This window comes from Rutidosis leptorrhynchoides, chromosome 6, assembly GCF_046630445.1.
Source record: "Rutidosis leptorrhynchoides isolate AG116_Rl617_1_P2 chromosome 6, CSIRO_AGI_Rlap_v1, whole genome shotgun sequence".
In the NCBI taxonomy this organism is placed as follows: Eukaryota; Viridiplantae; Streptophyta; class Magnoliopsida; order Asterales; family Asteraceae; genus Rutidosis; species Rutidosis leptorrhynchoides.
In genome coordinates, this window is record NC_092338.1 from 71285239 (window position 1) to 71304219 (window position 18981).

At 33.5% G+C, this 18981-nt stretch overlaps 1 protein-coding gene across 1 annotated transcript; it reads right to left on the reverse strand.

Annotated features, from left to right (window-relative positions):
* Positions 1-14159: 14159 nt before the first annotated feature.
* On the reverse strand, positions 14160-18768 carry LOC139852747 (uncharacterized). Its single transcript, XM_071842080.1, has 6 exons — positions 18659-18768; positions 18369-18501; positions 17051-17154; positions 16801-16945; positions 16575-16715; positions 14160-16234 (listed from the first exon to the last, which is right to left on the reverse strand). Exons 1-6 carry the CDS (start codon positions 18700-18702, stop codon positions 14471-14473), a joined length of 2331 nt encoding a protein of 776 aa, XP_071698181.1. The 5' UTR covers positions 18703-18768; the 3' UTR covers positions 14160-14470.
* Positions 18769-18981: the final 213 nt, after the last annotated feature.

Consider the following 18981-nt stretch of genomic DNA (forward strand, 5'->3'; position numbering starts at 1 on the left):
GGCTGAAAGGATTTGGGTACCAAAATTTGGAGATATGAGAGAAATGGTACTTAGAGAAGCTCATAAAACCAGATACTCAATACATCCTGGAACGGGGAAGATGTACAAGGATCTCAAGAAACATTTTTGGTGGCCGGGTATGAAAGCCGATGTTGCTAAATACGTAGGAGAATGTTTGATGTGTTCTAAGGTCAAAGCTGAGCATCAGAAACCATCAGGTCTACTTCAACAACCCGAAATCCCGGAATGGAAATGGGAAAACATTACCATGGATTTCATCACTAAATTGCCAAGGACTGCAAGTGGTTTTGATACTATTTGGGTAATAGTTGATCGTCTCACCAAATCAGCACACTTCCTGCCAATAAGAGAAGATGACAAGATGGAGAAGTTAGCACGACTGTATTTGAAGGAAGTTGTCTCCAGACATGGAATACCAATCTCTATTATCTCTGATAGGGATGGCAGATTTATTTCAAGATTCTGGCAGACATTACAGCAAGCATTAGGAACTCGTCTAGACATGAGTACTGCCTATCATCCACAAACTGATGGGCAGAGCGAAAGGACGATACAAACGCTTGAAGACATGCTACGAGCATGTGTTATTGATTTCGGAAACAGTTGGGATCGACATCTACCGTTAGCAGAATTTTCCTACAACAACAGCTACCATTCAATCATTGAGATGGCGCCGTTTGAAGCACTTTATGGTAGAAAGTAAAGGTCTCCGATTTGTTGGAGTGAAGTGGGGGATAGACAGATTACGGGTCCGGAGATTATACAAGAAACTACCGAGAAGATCATCCAAATTCAACAACGGTTGAAAACCGCCCAAAGTCGACAAAAGAGCTACGCTGACATTAAAAGAAAAGATATAGAATTTGAAATTGGAGAGATGGTCATGCTTAAAGTTGCACCTTGGAAACGCGTTGTTCTATTTGGTAAACGAGGGAAATTAAATCCAAGGTATATTGGACCATTCAAGATTATTGATTGTGTCGGACCAGTAGCTTACCGACTTGAGTTACCTCAACAACTCACAGCTGTACATAACACTTTCCACGTCTCGAATTTGAAGAAATGTTTTGCTAAAGAAGATCTCACTATTCCGTTAGATGAAATCCAAATCAACGAAAAACTTCAATTCATCGAAGAACCCGTCGAAATAATGGATCGTGAGGTTAAAAGACTTAAGCAAAACAAGATACCAATTGTTAAGGTTTGATGGAATGCTCGTAGAGGACCCGAGTTCACCTGGGAGCGTGAAGATTAGATGAAGAAGAAATACCCGCATCTATTTCCAGAAGATTCGTCAACACCTTCAACAGCTTAAAATTTCGGGACGAAATTTATTTAACGGGTAGGTACTGTAGTGACCCGAACTTTTCCATGTTTATATATATTAATTGAGATTGATATTTACATGATTAAATGTTTCCAACATGTTAAGCAATCAAACTTGTTAAGACTTGATTAATTGAAATATGTTTCATATAGACAATTGACCACCCAAGTTGACCGGTGATTCACGAACGTTAAAACTTGTAAAAACTATATGATGACATATATATGGATATATATATAGTTAACATGATACTATGATAAGTAAACATATCATTAAGTATATTAACAATGAACTACATATGTAAAAACAAGACTACTAACTTAATGATTTTTAAACGAGACATATATGTAACGATTATTGTTGTAAAGACATTTAATGTATATATATCATATTAAGAGATATTCATACATGATAATATCATGATAATATAATAATTTAAAATCTCATTTGATATTATAAACATTGGGTTAACTACATTTAACAAGATCGTTAACCTAAAGGTTTCAAAACAACACTTACATGTAACGACTAACGATGACTTAACGACTCAGTTAAAATGTATATACATGTAGTGTTTTAATATGTATTTATACACGTTTGAAAGACTTCAATACACTTATCAAAATACTTCTACTTAACAAAAATGCTTACAATTACATCCTCGTTCAGTTTCATCAACAATTTTACTCGTATGCACCCGTATTCGTACTCGTACAATACACAGCTTTTAGATCTATGTACTATTGGTATATACACTCCAATGATCAGCTCTTAGCAGCCCATGTGAGTCACCTAACACATGTGGGAACCATCATTTGGCAACTAGCATGAAATATCTCATAAAATTACAAAAATATGAGTAATCATTCATGACTTATTTACATGAAAATAAAATTACATATCCTTTATATCTAATCCATACACCAACGACCAAAAACACCTACAAACACTTTCATTCTTCAATTTTCTTCATCTAATTCATCTCTCTCAAGTTCTATCTTCAAGTTCTAAGTGTTCTTCATATATTCTACAAGTTCTAGTTACATAAAATCAAGAATACTTTCAAGTTTGCTAGCTCACTTCCAATCTTGTAAGGTGATCATCCAACCTCAAGAAATCTTTGTTTCTTACAGTAGGTTATCATTCTAATACAAGATAATAATCATATTCAAACTTTGGTTCAATTTCTATAACTATAACAATCTTATTTCAAGTGATGATCTTACTTGAACTTGTTTTCGTGTCATGATTCTGCTTCAAGAACTTCGAGCCATCCAAGGATCCGTTGAAGCTAGATCCATTTTTCTCTTTTCCAGTAGGTTTATCCAAGGAACTTAAGGTAGTAATGATGTTCATAACATCATTCGATTCAAACATATAAAGCTATCTTATTCGAAGGTTTAAACTTGTAATCACTAGAACATAGTTTAGTTAATTCTAAACTTGTTCGCAAACAAAAGTTAATCCTTCTAACTTGACTTTTAAAATCAACTAAACACATGTTCTATATCTATATGATATGATAACTTAATGATTTAAAACCTGGAAACACGAAAAACACCGTAAAATCGGATTTACGCCGTCGTAGTAACACCGCGGGCTGTTTTGGGTTAGTTAAATAAAAACTATGATAAACTTTGATTTAAAAGTTGTTATTCTGAGAAAATGATTTTTATTATGAACATGAAACTATATCCAAAAATTATGGTTAAACTCAAAGTGGAAGTATGTTTTCTAAAATGGTCATCTAGACGTCGTTCTTTCGACTGAAATGACTACCTTTACAAAAACGACTTGTAACTTATTTTTCCGACTATAAACCTATACTTTTTCTGTTTAGATTCATAAAATAGAGTTCAATATGAAACCATAGCAATTTGATTCACTCAAAACGGATTTAAAATGAAGAAGTTATGGGTAAAACAAGATTGGATAATTTTTCTCATTTTAGCTACGTGAAAATTGGTAACAAATCTATTCCAACCATAACTTAATCAACTTGTATTGTATATTATGTAATCTTGAGATACCATAGACACGTATACAATGTTTCGACCTATCATGTCGACACATCTATATATATTTCGGAACAACCATAGACACTCTATATGTGAATGTTAGAGTTAGCTATACAGGGTTGAGGTTGATTCCAAAATATACATAGTTTGAGTTGTGATCAATACTGAGATACGTATACACTGGGTCATGGATTGATTCAAGATAATATTTATCGATTTATTTCTGTACATCTAACTGTGGACAACTAGTTGTAGGTTACTAACGAGGACAGCTGACTTAATAAACTTAAAACATCAAAATATATTAAAAGTGTTGTAAATATATTTTGAACATACTTTGATATATATGTATATATTGTTATAGGTTCGTGAATCAACTAGTGGCCAAGTCTTACTTCCCGACGAAGTAAAAATCTGTGAAAGTGAGTTATAGTCCCACTTTTAAAATCTAATATTTTTGGGATGAGAATACATGCAGGTTTTATAAATGATTTACAAAATATACACAAGTACGTGAAACTACATTCTATGGTTGAATTATCGAAATCGAATATGCCCTTTTTTATTAAGTCTGGTAATCTAAGAATTAGAGAACAGACACCCTAATTGACGCGGATCCTAAAGATAGATCTATTGGGCCTAACAAACCCCATCCAAAGTACCGGATGCTTTAGTACTTCGAAATTTATATCATATCCGAAGGGTGTCCCGGAATGATGGGGATATTCTTATATATGCATCTTGTTAATGTCGGCTACCAGGTGTTCACCATATGAATGATTTTTTTATCCCTATGTATGGGATGTGTATTGAAATATGAAATCTTGTGGTCTATTATTATGATTTGATATATATAGGTTAAACCTATAACTCACCAACATTTTTGTTGACGTTTTAAGCATGTTTATTCTCAGGTGATTATTAAGAGCTTTAGCTGTCGTATACTTAAATAAGGACGAGATTTGGAGTCCATGCTTGTATGATATTGTGTAAAAACTGCATTCAAGAAACTTATTTTGTTGTAACATATTTGTATTGTAAACCATTATGTAATGGTCGTGTGTAAACAGGATATTTTAGATTATCATTATTTGATAATCTACGTAAAGCTTTTTAAAACCTTTATCTATGAAATAAAGGTTATGGTTTGTTTTAAAAATGAATGCAGTCTTTGAAAAACGTCTCATATAGAGGTCAAAACCTCGCAACGAAATCAATTAATATGGAACGTTTTTAATCAATAAGAACGGGACATTTCAATACGTTTTGGGGATTGGGATCTACAGGGATAGATCTAAGAAACTGATAGGTTTGAATCAAAGTGCATACATTGAAAAGATCTTGAAAAGGTTCAAGATGGAGAACTCTAAGAAAGGTTTGGTACCTATTCAAAAGGGAACACTTCTCAGTTCATCTCAGTGCCCCACCACGAAAGATGAACAGGAGAGAATGAAGAAAGTCCCATATGCGTCTGCCATTGGGTCAATCATGTATGCAATGATATGCACTAGACCGGATGTGTCATGCGCTCTTAGCCTGACAAGTAGATACCAGAATAACCCAGGGAACAGTCATTGGATTGCTGTCAAAAGTATATTGAAATACCTTAGGAGGACTAAGGATATGTTTCTGATATATGGGTCTGGTGAGGAGGAACTCGCTATAAAAGGTTACGTGGATGCGAGTTTCCAAACTGATCGAGATGATTCTCGATCATAATCCGGTTATGTCTTCACGTTAAATGGAGGTGCGGTCTCTTAAAAGAGTTCAAAACAGGATGTTGTTGCTTTATCCACTACAGAGTCGGAGTACATCGCCGCATCATTGGCAGCTCAGGAAGCTGCATGGATGAAGAAATTCATCGACGACTTAGGAGTAGTCCCTTCCATTCAGGACCCTCTTGAGATCTTTTGTGACAACGAGGGTGCGATTGCTCAAATCAAAGAACCTCGTGCTCATCAAAAGACCCGTCACATTAAGCGGAGATTCAACTACATAAGGGATGAAGTTGAAAAGGGAAAGATATGTATTCGCAAAGTTCACACAGATCTTAATATAGCGGATCCTCTCACGAAGCTCTTACATGGATCAAAACATGCAGGACATGTTTGTGCATTAGGGCTTCGATATTCTAGTGATTGGTCATGATCTGTTTTAAGTATTGTAACGGAATGAAATTGTTCAAACTCATTAATATAATTATGGTATTAATTTATTTTGAGTTATGTTCCTATTTTGCATATTTTATCCATGAATAAGTAATTATTCTAAATTCCGTAGTCAATCACATTTGTGGGAGCAAATGTAAGGTTTAGACTATTATGAACTCGGATTGGTATACATTCACGGGATGAATGTGGTGCAAGGTTGCAACCAAGGTTCATAGATATTTGTGGGATGCAAATATTGGAAGACCCGCCCTCAAGATTTGCTAAATGGAGCCTTTGTGGTTGATCACATGTAATCTTGAGTAAAGGTGAATATCATTGTATCCTCTTACCTGAGATACATATTGGGTTCAGATATTTACCAAGTATTGTGCCTTGATTCTTTCCTTCGCTATTCTGAAATATGGTAGTTCATAAGGAAGAGCTCAGCTACAATGCAAGGTACATATTTAGGACGTATGTAGTCAAGATAGAATTTGTCCCTCTTATTCGTTGAGAGTCTGATGTCTAAGGCCTGATAAAGTTAAATCTAGAAGAGAGTGATCACTATGTGTCTCTTGGATTTAACATGACATCTAGGACGAAAGGATATAATGAAAAGATTCACCTAATCATATTCGAGATGGGAACTCGAAAAGGATGATGTTATTGAATGGCACAAAGTCATAACATGTTGGGGGTGATGGACGGTCGTTAGGTGGTATCCATCACTTGCATTAATTTCTTATGTTTCACGTGCAAGTGGGAGATTGAAGGTATTTCGTATGCCCGAGAGACATATTAAATTAATGTGGCTAATGTGTTATGATCCAAGTCGGGTCATACCCAATAACAAGCTTACCAACACTTTACAAGTATTTAATCTTAACGGTTGGATCGTTAAATAAATACGCGACACTTGGATTTTAGAAAATCAGTTTTCTAAAATATTATCACTTGAGATAAATTATTTGGATAATTTACATAATAAGGATTTAATTATTTATAAGTTTAAATAATTATATTGTGTTATATTTTATAAAAGGTTTTATAAAATATGCAAGTAACAAAATAAATTCATGGGTTTGTATATAAATTGTTTTATAAAATAAACACTTATATATAAAATAAACCCCATGATAAGTGGCAGTTTTTGGGGTCTCCAAGAGAGCATCTCATGCTCTTTTTTTTTTGTTACTTTCAATTCTACACAACTCCATATAAGCATGCTTACACTTCTACCAAGTATTGCACTTATTCTCTCAAGTGATACATGCAAAATAGAGATAAAAGAAACTGCAGAATTCAGCTCATATTAGAGCTGTAGGCCGTGGCCTTTTGGTGCCATTAGGAGGTTCTAAATTCAATTTTTGCAAGTCTATATTCAAGTGTAATAAAATCCTAACCAAAGGCTAGGTGTTGGTGCATAAGTTTGGGGTATAACTACTTGAGGTTTCATCCATTTGAAGCTCCATTCTTCATCATCATCTTCATCATCAACTACATAGCTTGGAGAAGGTATAATCTCTTATCTATCTTGTAGTTTGTAAGTATGTTTCACAACTTGATCCTAATTGGGATTTAACTTTAAATGGTTAAAGTTTAACAAGTCTAAAATTGGTAATTACATGCTTCCGCTAAGTTTGATTCTTATTGTGTTTTAAGCATTTTGAAACTTGTTAAATCCCAACAATAACTACCTTTAGTGGCCTGGTGACTAATAAGTATATAGAGGGAATATGAGAGAAATATGTGTTATATATATTTTTGAAGTGAGTACATTATGAACTCATAACACATATATATACTCAAAAAAATCTACTATACAATATATATAATAATAATAAAATTAGCATCCAATATTGACTTTTATAACACTCCCCCTTGGATGACAATTTTATTAGAGAATAACTAGTACTGCCTCGTTAAAGACCTTGCTAAAGAAAACCCATTGGGATAAAACTTTAGCTAAGGGAAAAAGAGTGCAGCATAGAGTTGACTCCCCCTCAAGTAGGCAACGCCTGAGTTGTTACATCTTCTGAACATGCCTCATGCCAATATTATGAACGTGTGTTCTGAAAATAGCAGTTAGAAGTGCTTTGGTGAAAAGGTCAGCAGAGTTTTTGCTGGACTGAACATATCTCATTTCAATCTGGTTGTCCTTAATGAGATTTTGAGTGTATGAGAAGAATCTAGGAGGTATGTGTTTTGTTCGGTCACTTTTGATATACCCTTCTTTCATCTGTGTTATGCAAGCTACATTATCTTCATAGATAGTTGTTGGACTTTTATCGCGTTCTAGTCCACAAGAATCAGTAATGAGTTGTGTCATTGATCTCAACCAAAAACATTCCCGAGTAGCTTCATGTAATGCAATCACTTCGGCATGATTTGATGATGTTGCAACAAGTGTTTGTTTTTGAGAACGCCATGATATTGCGGTACCTCCATTTTGGAATACATATCCATTTTGAGATTTAGCTTTATGTGGATCAGATAAATAACCTGCATCTGCATAACCAACCAAATCTTGTTTCGATTCGTTAGAATAAAATAATCCTAAATCAGTAGTTCCTCGAAGGTATCGAAATATGTGTTTAATCCCATTCCAGTGTCTTTTGGTAAGAGCTGAGCTGAACCTTGTCAACAAATTAACTGCAAAAGAAATTTCAGGTCTTGTACAATTTGTAAGATACATAAGAGCTCCAATTGCACTAAGATATGGTACTTCTGGTCCCAGAATATCTTCATGATCTTCACAGGGACGAAATGGATCAGTGTCAACATTAAGTGATCTAACAACCATAGGAGTACTTAATCGTTTTGCCTTGTCCATATTAACACGTTTTAAAATCTTTTCAGTATATGTTGTTTGATTTACAAGTAAACAATTAGGCATATGCTCAATTTGTAAACCAAGGCAATACTTGGTTTTTCCGATATCTTTCATTTCAAATTCTTTCTTTAGAAGTTGAATGGCTTCATGGATCTCTTTATCTGTACCTATGATATTAAGATCATCAACATAAACAGCTATGATCACATATCCGGATATTGTTTTCTTAATGAAAACACATGGGCAAATAAGATTATTGGTACACCCTTTGCTTATCAAGTAATCACTTAATCGTTTATACCACATGCGACCCGATTGTTTCAACCCATATAAATACCTTTGTAACCTGATTGAGTACATTTCTTTGGATTTTGCATTGGGTGCTTCTGATACCTTAAATCCTTCAGGTATCTTCATATATATATATCACTATCAAGTGATCCCTATAGATAAGCAGTCACAACATCCATGAGATACATTTCTAAATTTTTAGAAACTGCCAGGCTGATTAAGTATCTAAAATTAATTGCATCGATAACGGGAGAATAAGTTTCCTCATAATCAATTCCTGGTCTTTGAGAAAAACCTTGAGCTACAAGTCTAGCTTTATACCTTGTAACTTCATTTTTCTCATTTCTTTTTCGCACAAAAACCAATCTATATCCCACAGGTTTCACATCTTTAGGTGTGAGAATGATAGATCCAAAAACATTTCTTTTATTGAGCGATTCAAATTCAGCTCGTATTGCTCCTTTCCAATGATCCCAATCATGTCTATTTTGACATTCCATGACAGATTTTGGTTCTAGATCATCATCATTCATGATGTCATATGCAACGTTATATGAAAATATCTCATCAAGATTTTTCATTTCATTTCGGTTCCATAATATTTTTGAATGTGCATAATTGATTGAAAATTCCATATTGACATCATCAATCTCCTTTGCAAAGGGAGTATTGATTTGTGGTTCTTCTTGAACACTTTCTTTTACCTCATTATCAGCTGATTTTCTTTTTCGAGGATTTTTATCTTTGGAACCAATTGGTCTCCCATGTTTCTGGCGTGGCAAAGACTCAAGAATGACATTATTGACAGCTTTTGGAATTTCAATTCGAGCTGGAGCATTTGCTGCTGATATATATGATTTAGTCACTCTTTTTGTATCTGTAAATGCATTAGGCAATTTATTCTCAAGTTCTTGCATATGCATTATTTTTTGAACTTCGGTCTCGCATTCTTTCGTGCGAGGATCAAGATACATTAATTGAGGTTCACACCATGAAACATTATTTTCTTTATTTTTTATTTCTCCCCCTAATCTAGGGAACAATGTTTCATTAAAGTGACAATCAGTAAAACGTGCTGTAAAAACATCACCCGTCATGGGTTCAATATATCTTATGATTGAAGATGTTTCATATCCAATATATATTCCCATCCTTCTTTGAGGACCCATTTTAGTGCGTTGTGGTTGTGCGATAGGAACATAAACCGCACAACCAAATGTTCTAAGGCGGGAAATATTTGGCTGATGGCCAAAAGCAGGTTGCAAAGGAGAATATGTATGACTTGCACTTGGTCTAATACGAATTAATGATGCAGCATGTAAAATTGCATGACCCCATACCGATACTGGGAGTTTTGTTCTCATTATCAATGGTCTAGCTATTAACTGCAATCGTTTAATTAGTGATTCGGCTAAACCATTTTGTGTATGCACATGAGCAACAGGATGTTCAACAACAATCCCAATAGACATGCAAAAATCATTAAATGCTTGAGATGTAAACTCACCAGCATTATCCAGTCTCACCCTTTTAATAGTATAATCAGGGAAATGTGCTCTTAATTTAATAATTTGAGCAAGAAATTTTGCAAATGCCATGTTTCGACTTGATAATAGACAAACATGAGACCATCTACTAGATGCGTCTATTAGGACCATGAAATATCTAAATGGTCCACATGGTGGATGAATTGGTCCACATATATCACCTTGAATTCTTTCAAGAAACATTGGTGATTCTTTTTCAACCTTAAGAGGTGATGGTCTTATTATCAATTTTCCAAGTGAACATGATGTACATGGAATAAGTGTATCATGAGGGATCTTTTGATCCGTCAATGGATGTCCATGTGTATTTTGAATTATTCTTTTCATCATTGTTGATCCTGGGTGGCCTAATCTTTCATGCCACAGATTGATCATTACAGGATTACATGCCTTTTCATTAACTACCATGTGTGCTTCTGGTACATTTATATATGTATAATGTAAACCAGAACTAAGTCTTGGTAGTTTTTCAATCACATGATTCTTGTCAGTGATACTTAAGTATTTATTATTTTTTGTAGTTACTGACTGATAATCATATCCATTTTGGTATATGTCAGAGAAGCTTAACAAATTTCTTTTTGACATAGGAGAAAATAAGGCATTTTTTATCAGAAAATTTGTACCATTTGGTAACATGAATTTTGCCTTTCCCATTCCTTTTATTAAATCCACAGGACCTGATATAGTATGTATCGTTCCTTCTGTTGCTTTAAAATCAGTGAAATATTTTTTAGATTTGAGTATAGTGTGTGTGGTACCATTGTCTGCAATACAAAGATCCCCACCATTTGACTGATTTTGCACTCCAGTAGTGTACATCCTGAACTTCAAAATATGAGAAACAAATAATGAGTACATAATTTATCAATATATTACATTCAAAAATATGTTATAAACGAAAGTACATAATAAGGAAACATATAGTAAAGTAGATATGGTATAGATCGTAAATCTACATCCATTTATTTGATATGGACATATAATAGGAAATTTATTCATTAAAGTAGTCACTTGTTGGCTCGGTGATTTTTGTATCAAGGTCATCCACAAGGTTTGCCTCTTTTCCTTTTCCTTTTAGGGATTCCTGATATTGATTAACAGAATATTGATTTGTTCGACAGTTTTTAGACCAATGTCCAATTTTACCACATCGATAACAAGAATCTTCAATATTCTTTAAAGAGCTTCCTTCAACATTATGATTTGTGGGATTGTATGGTGGTTGATATTTATAATTTTGTGAATTATTATTTCTTTGTCCACGACCATGACCACCGTAACCATTACGACCACGACCACCACCACGACCATTACCATAAGGGTGATTTCGAACATACTTATGATTTTTATTATTGTTATGTAATTTCCATGATGATGGTTTTGGCCAATATGACCACGACCTCGCCCACATCCTCGTCCAGGAGCATTTCTTTTTTTCTTATTATTGTTAATAGCATTAGCTTCAGGGAATGCTAGCGCACCCGTAGGACGAGACTCTTGATTCTTCATCAGTAATTCTTTATTCACTTCTGCAACTAAGAGATAAGTTTGAAGTTTGGAAAAAGTTTTGTAATTCTGCAATCTTAAATTTTCTTGTATAGTAATGTTTGCAGAATGCATTGTGGAGAAAGTTTTTCCCATCATATCAGCATCACTTATTTCTTGACCACAGAATTGAAGCTTTGAACGGATCTTGAACATGGCCGAGCTGTATTCACTTACCTTTTTAAAGTCTTGGAACCTTAGATTTCTCCATTCTTCCCTCGTAGTTGGGAGTAATATTTCCTTTTGATTATCGAATCTAATCTTGATACTTTCCCATAAAACATGTGGATCTTTGATAGTGAGATACATATGTTTTAAGGTGATATCAATATGTTTGCGAATAAAAGCAATTGATTTTAATTTATCTTGATCAGAACAAGTATTGTTTTCTTTTAAAGTTTCTAGAATACCCAATGATCCAAGATTTATTTCTACATCCATGACCCATGATGTGTAGTTTGTTCCCGATACGTCTAGGGCATCAAACTCAAGCTTTGATAAGTTTGACATTTTCTATTTTCAGAAAGATGAACAACATAAATTATAATCATAATCAATTTCTAATCATAGACGAATACTAAAATGAAATTAGAATTATTTTAAATTCATAAGTAGCAAACAACAGAATAATGGCATGATTACAAATGATAAAACCACAAGAGCAGGATAGAATATAGGTTCACCCGGTGGTATATTAGTAATAATGATGATAGTTAGTATGACCAATACAATAGGAAAAATCATCCTTGTGTGAATCATCTTTACAAAAAAAAATTGATGGTGATAATCTGAGAAAATGAAGATTGATTTGTGAAAATGTGAAAACGGAGATGTTTATTTTATATTTGAAAAATATAGTCGTTGTAATGTCGTTAGTTGACGTTAACAACCGTTATGTATATATGACTGTTGTAACGTCGTTAGTTGACGTTAACGACTGTTATGTACTCGTTGTATTAATAATAATTTTTAATAAAAGAATTTTATTAGTACAAATACGATTACTATAAATATATTTAGTATATACGTTTAGTATAAATATGAAGATTAAGAGAATAAACATATTATGCATAAATAATAAATTTTAAGAATAAACATTAGTACGTATGAAATAAATAATGATTAATTGCATAAGTAATCATAAATGTTAGATAACATAAATATAAATGTTAGTGAAGTTAATAAGAGTTAGATTACAGAAATATAATTTAGGCGGTATAACCGACCATATATAACTTAAATAACATAAATATAAATGTTAGTGAAATTAATAAGAGTTAGATTACAGAAATATAATTCAGGCGGTATAACCGACCATATATAACTTAAATAACATAAATATAAATGTTAGTGAAGTTAATAAAAGTTAGATTACAGAAATATAATTCAGGCGGTATAAGCGACCATATATAACTTAAATAACATAAATATAAATGTTAGTGAAGTTAATAAAAGTTAGATTACATAAATATAATTCAGGCGGTATAACCGACCATATATAACATAAATATAAATGTTAGTGAAGTTAATAATATTTACCTTACTAATAAATAATAGAAGATATCGTTAAAGAATTTTTATTATTATTATTACCTTGATTACTTACTTGTGCTTGCTTAAATAAACCTTGATTATGCGGAGCACTTCGTGCTGATAACGTGTTATAATTCAGTAGGCTTATAACTACCTTTAGTGGCCTGGTGACTAATAAGTATATAGAGGGAATATGAGAGAATATGTGTTTTATATATTTTTGAAGTGAGTACATTATGAACTCATAACACATATATATATATACTCAAAAAAATCTACTATACAATATATATATATATATATATATATATATATATATATATATATATATATATATATATATATATAATAATAATAAAATTAGCATCCAATATTGACTTTTATAACAAATTTGTTTTAATAATTACACATAATAATATAATATAACTAATTAAACTAAAATAAATTATACAATAAAAAATATAAAAAAGAAACTAAAAATACTCACCTCTGCTCCAACACGCCAACTCTTTATTTTTCAGTTTACCATCACGCCTACGCGTCAGCAACAAACACCCCATCCCACCGCAACATGACACTTTGGTCCATCTCCATTATAATCACCCCATCCCACCGCAACATGACACTTTTGTCCATCTCCATTATAATTATAGGTCTAACAACAAATGACCGTGTGATCCATTCTCTAATTTCATTAAAAGCTAATAATGAATTTAATATTTTCTTTTATAAAATTCATGAAAGGCTTGTATTATTTATGTATAGAGTATAACATGTTATTAGTCCACAATCACATTAATCTAATAGTTTTGAACTATGCCCCCCTCCAATATATATGGGAGTGACACTTGCCAACATCTACAAAGTTAAAGACAAAAAATGTAACGGCGATTGTTAGCTACTCTCTTACCCGGCTACAAACATGATACAAATAGCGTAATCGAGACAAAATAGCTATATCGAACTCGCATCTATAAAATGCATTACAGTATTTTCATATCATGTTACCTAAACGTAATCAAATGTCACAAATACAACCCAATCAACTCTACAGTCATCAAAAGTTTCAAGGTGTTAACAGTATGCATGTTTCTTCCTATTTCCTGCTATATCAAAACAAACAGAAAAACTACCCACCACTCATTTGCAAATAAATCAGTTGAATCATAAATCGAATGTATACCTCAACAACGTTTACTCATTTATCGCCCTCGCATTGCTGCAAATCTGGCAGCCAAATCATCATAATCCGGCAACTTAGGATGCACATATGGCGCCTGATTATCTGGCTGAAATGAGTTGGCACGCGCATACACTTTCTTTGGTGCTGATATTCCACCATGCTCGTTTGGAAGCGAAAGTGATCTCATTGGAGGAACGACCATTTCCGCCACCTCATCGTTACTTCCTTGATTTGAAGATGGTGAATTGCTAGTACCAGATCTAGATTTCTTCTTTTTCAACTTCTTAATATCATAAGCTGATGGTTTTTTACTATAGTGTAATAACAACTTATCCATTATTTTCTCCTCTTCGTCCTTAGGGCTACGATAATGATCGTCGTCAAATAATATCTCTAACCCTTTTCTTTCTTTTCTTCTGCTACTTGAAATTCTTCTAACAATGCGGGCGTCTTCTGAGCTTCCAACATCGTCATGACTAGATGCGGATTTCGAGTGTTTTCTCCTAATTGATCTTGGTTTAGGTAATGGTATATCGTTATGGTAACGATGATCTTCTTTAATCACATAATCTGATTCGTCCTTGATCCTTTCGGGCTTTGATACATTGTTAGGCTTACTGTACGGTGGCGGGATATTTAACTTCACATATGGTGGTGGTGGAAGAGAAGACTTTGACCTAATTGCTTCTTCCTCTTTGACTTTTTCGTTTGACTTTAAAATATCTTCTTCATCACCATTAACCAAGCGTTTTGTACCATTTGAGATGCCTTCTGGATGTAAAAGATTGGTTTTTTCTCTGTTTAAGAGAGCAGTCACATGGTCATTATCGGTATTTTCAGCCCGTCTGTCACTGGTTCTTCTAGAAGTTTTCATATCGTGCTGCTCTCTGAGTATACGATCATCGTGATCTGTGTTCTGAAAAGCAGTCACATGATCATTATCAAGATTTTCAGGACGTTTGTCTCGCGATCTTCTTGAAGTTTTCCATTCGTGCCCCCCTCTAACTAACTGATCATCATGATCTCCGTTTAGGATAGCAATCACATGGTCATTACCAAGGTTTTCTGCCCGTCTGTCACGGGATCTTCTAGAAGCTTCCTTTTTGTGCCTTCCTCTAACTAACTGATCGTCAATATCCCCGTTCGCATTAGTTTCTGGCCTGCTAGTAACCAGCTCTTGTTTGTAACCATATCTTTCTTTCTTTGTTTGCCCTAATCCATTATTTTCGGAATCATTTTCCTCCCTTGGTTTAAAAAAATACCCACCATTCTCTAGCTTACTGATGTGGTCCTCGTGTTTGTAGCCGCGTTTTTCATCCCTTTCCACAAACGGAATGTCTAAAACCTCTTTCATCCTAACATTCCCATTCCCATTCCCGTTCCCGTTCCCGTTCCCGTTCCCGTTCCTCTCATGTAACATCAGCCCCTCACGAGCATGCTCGATTCTTTCTTTGAAACGCTTTTCTTCTCTTCTCACATATGGAATGTTTAACTCCTCATTCCTAATAACATTTACATTCCGATCATTATGCAATGCCGGGCCCTCATGAGTGTGATCCATCCTTTCTATAAATCTTTTTTCGTCTCTTTTCACAAACGGAGAGTCTGACACCTCTTTCTTTCTAATGTTTACATTTCCATCATCGTGCAGTGGCAACCTGTCTTGAGCATGCTCTATTTTTCCTTTAGAACGATGATCGTTTTTCCATAAAATATTATTTCCATTTGGTAGTTTATACTTCTCATCGGTGACACTCACAGATCCAGGTTTCTTTGCTTGATCCTGCAGTATGTTGATTATATGTTAGAAAAAAAAAAAAAAAAAACATTTGTAATTTTAACTGTTTGGGCTAATATAACCGTATGCACCGTTTGTAAAAGAACGTGATTCCTCACCTTCAGTTGATTTTCACTCCATGACCAAGAGATATATTTTAAGTTCATTCCAACATGGAACAGAATGAATAGTTACAGTGGTACAAATTTTTTATAATGTAATACTCATATAGTCAATAGCATCACTTTGTAATAATATAAAGCTTAATAAAGCCTAATTACATTACTTTACTAAATATGAGTATCTTAATATTATAATCTTTCTTATTTACTATTATAAGCCATACCCGAGCAAGTGCTGAGGGTTTATCCATCCTTTGTCTGAATCCTTTAGAGTCCCATTGAATTGAAAACTCTGCAGCTATGTCTTGCAGTAACTTTATCCTCTTATCCACCAAGGGAGGCTCAGAGGCTATCTTTTCAACGAACTATAAAAAATTAAGAAGCTGATTAGAATTAAAATTTATATATGAGAATATAGATTGTATGATTTTCATTAGTCAGGAAACCTACCACTTGATTAACAAAACATTCTAAACCATTCCCATATCTCTCTTGAAATACATCTCGAAGGTCACGTAATTCAGGAAGATCAGAGAATCTTGCAGCAGCAAACATTAGTGATGCAACTGTCTCTCTGCATTCTTCTGGGCAATGCCTGAATAAATCAAGTACATGTATTAATTATTGTGGGGCATAACAATAACATAAAGCTGAAAATGACTAATGGTATAGTCATTATAAATTGACTGTTTCTTCATACCCTAGTTTCTGCATGATCGACAGCTGCTTCAATATGTACTCACATGACTGGTCAATGAAAGTATAACAAGATAAGGTATTCAACCCAGCAATAAATTCTTCAGTCTGTATCATCACCTCGCATGAAACGGAACACTAGTTAGAGCTAATTATAACAATTACAATGAATTTCAAACAAACCTATTGAAAATTTAAAATTTAAACGTACAAAATTAATGTGGATAACTAGGCTAGACATCGAGTTCTATACTTCTATATTATCTAGTCCACTTTCATTAGTGAACTAAGGGTGTGTTTGTTTGCCTCGTAATTGAATTGTTCAGTGCTAAATGCTGAATAGCGCGCTTGTTTATGTCCTCTTAATATGATGCTAAGTGGTTCAGCATTAGTGTCGAACCATTCAGAGTTGAAACACACTCTTAACCACTAAGCACCTAAATTGTGTGTAATAATCAACTTAAATCATATCATGAACACTTAGCAAACAAGTATATTGAATTTGTTTATTTATACAAAGCGTTAATAATGTTACTTTACCTCATTCTCATTTATATTGTTCATTTAGAATTGTTATCAAACTACGTATTGTCATTCACAACCAAGTTCATTCAGAACCTTAGAATCATCCAAATTAACCCTTCAGTTTTATCAAACACACCTATCCCTACCTTCATGTTAAGTCTCTATTCACAACTTTGGACACAACAAGCTGAGAAGGGGAAACAGCATTTTGTACATATATTTGGTGCTATGAAAACTTGCAACAACGAGATCATAATATTCTGTTTCGAGAAACACAAAGGCCATTGTCTTGCAACAACGAGACCATAAGCATACTAAGCGACTAATAGTGACATGCCTATGCAAGCATGCAACAGTTAATAACTTTATAACTTACACGAATTGTCCGACACTACACAAATAAAATCATGAACCATATGTAGAGATACGCAAGTACTAGAAGGCCACTGACTTAGCAGTCACTATAAACTAAGAGTTTCCACATCACGTGTTTTCTCAATATCATATATCATATCATTATCATTATTATTTATATTTATATTTATATTTATTATACTATGAAAGAAAATCCTTTATCATCTAAACAAACAATATTATATTACGCAACAGCCAGAAAACACAAACTCCATAATGCAAGCAATAATCCCCAATCATTCAATTCAATAAATATTAAAAATAGCTTCAAACTCACAAAATATTTTCATCATATATAATATAATATATAATATAATAATATAAAATATAATAATATAAGTAACATACAAATACAAATAATGTGAAAAATGCAAAAACATTACCCTTCCATATGCATTAACATCAAGTCCATTAGCAAGTAATTTCGCAAGATCTTCTTTCAAAAAACGCTGTTTCGCTTCCGCTCGTCTTCGCAGCACCTCAATTCGCGTTCTCGTCGGCTTAATTAATGACTTACTTTAAAACAAAAAAAAAAAAAAAAAAAAACACAAATTAGCATCCAATTTCAATCAGTTTATCCATCGCTACTATGTAGCATTTAGAATAAATTATGAATTAAACTTTTAATACGGAATATATAATGTATAATATAATAAGATATTATAAAACTAACCATTTGGAGCTGAAACCACTGCGCCCTAATAATCCGTCTAACATTGTTGCAGATCCGAACGATTGATTCTTCTAAACTGAGAATTTTTCTGTCGTTATTCGTGATTTTTTTATATTAATTGTTAAGGAATAAAATGAATTTCTGGATCTAAATATATTCACTTTAGATATAGTAAAAGTGTCAGTGTTTAGCTGCAGGTAAATGAGGAAAAAATTGCGTATTAATAGGACGAAGCTTTGATTGTTGTTGTCAATGGATGTAATTATACGCGACGATGTTGCTTTTTTGTTGTTTAAGCCTATGTTTGCTTTCAGTCCCTTATT

What these genes read in the sequence shown, in the direction of transcription:
- LOC139852747 (XM_071842080.1), bottom strand. Translation starts at nt 18,702, where the DNA reads ATGTTAGACGGATTATTAGGGCGCAGTGGTTTCAGCTCCAAATG. An exon ending in AGTGGTTTCAGCTCCAAATG is followed by an intron (nt 18,502 to 18,658) that starts GTTAGTTTTATA and finishes TTTGTTTTAAAG; the next exon opens with TAAGTCATTAATTAAGCCGA. An exon ending in AACCCTCAGCACTTGCTCGG is followed by an intron (nt 16,235 to 16,574) that starts GTATGGCTTATA and finishes AACATACTGCAG; the next exon opens with GATCAAGCAAAGAAACCTGG.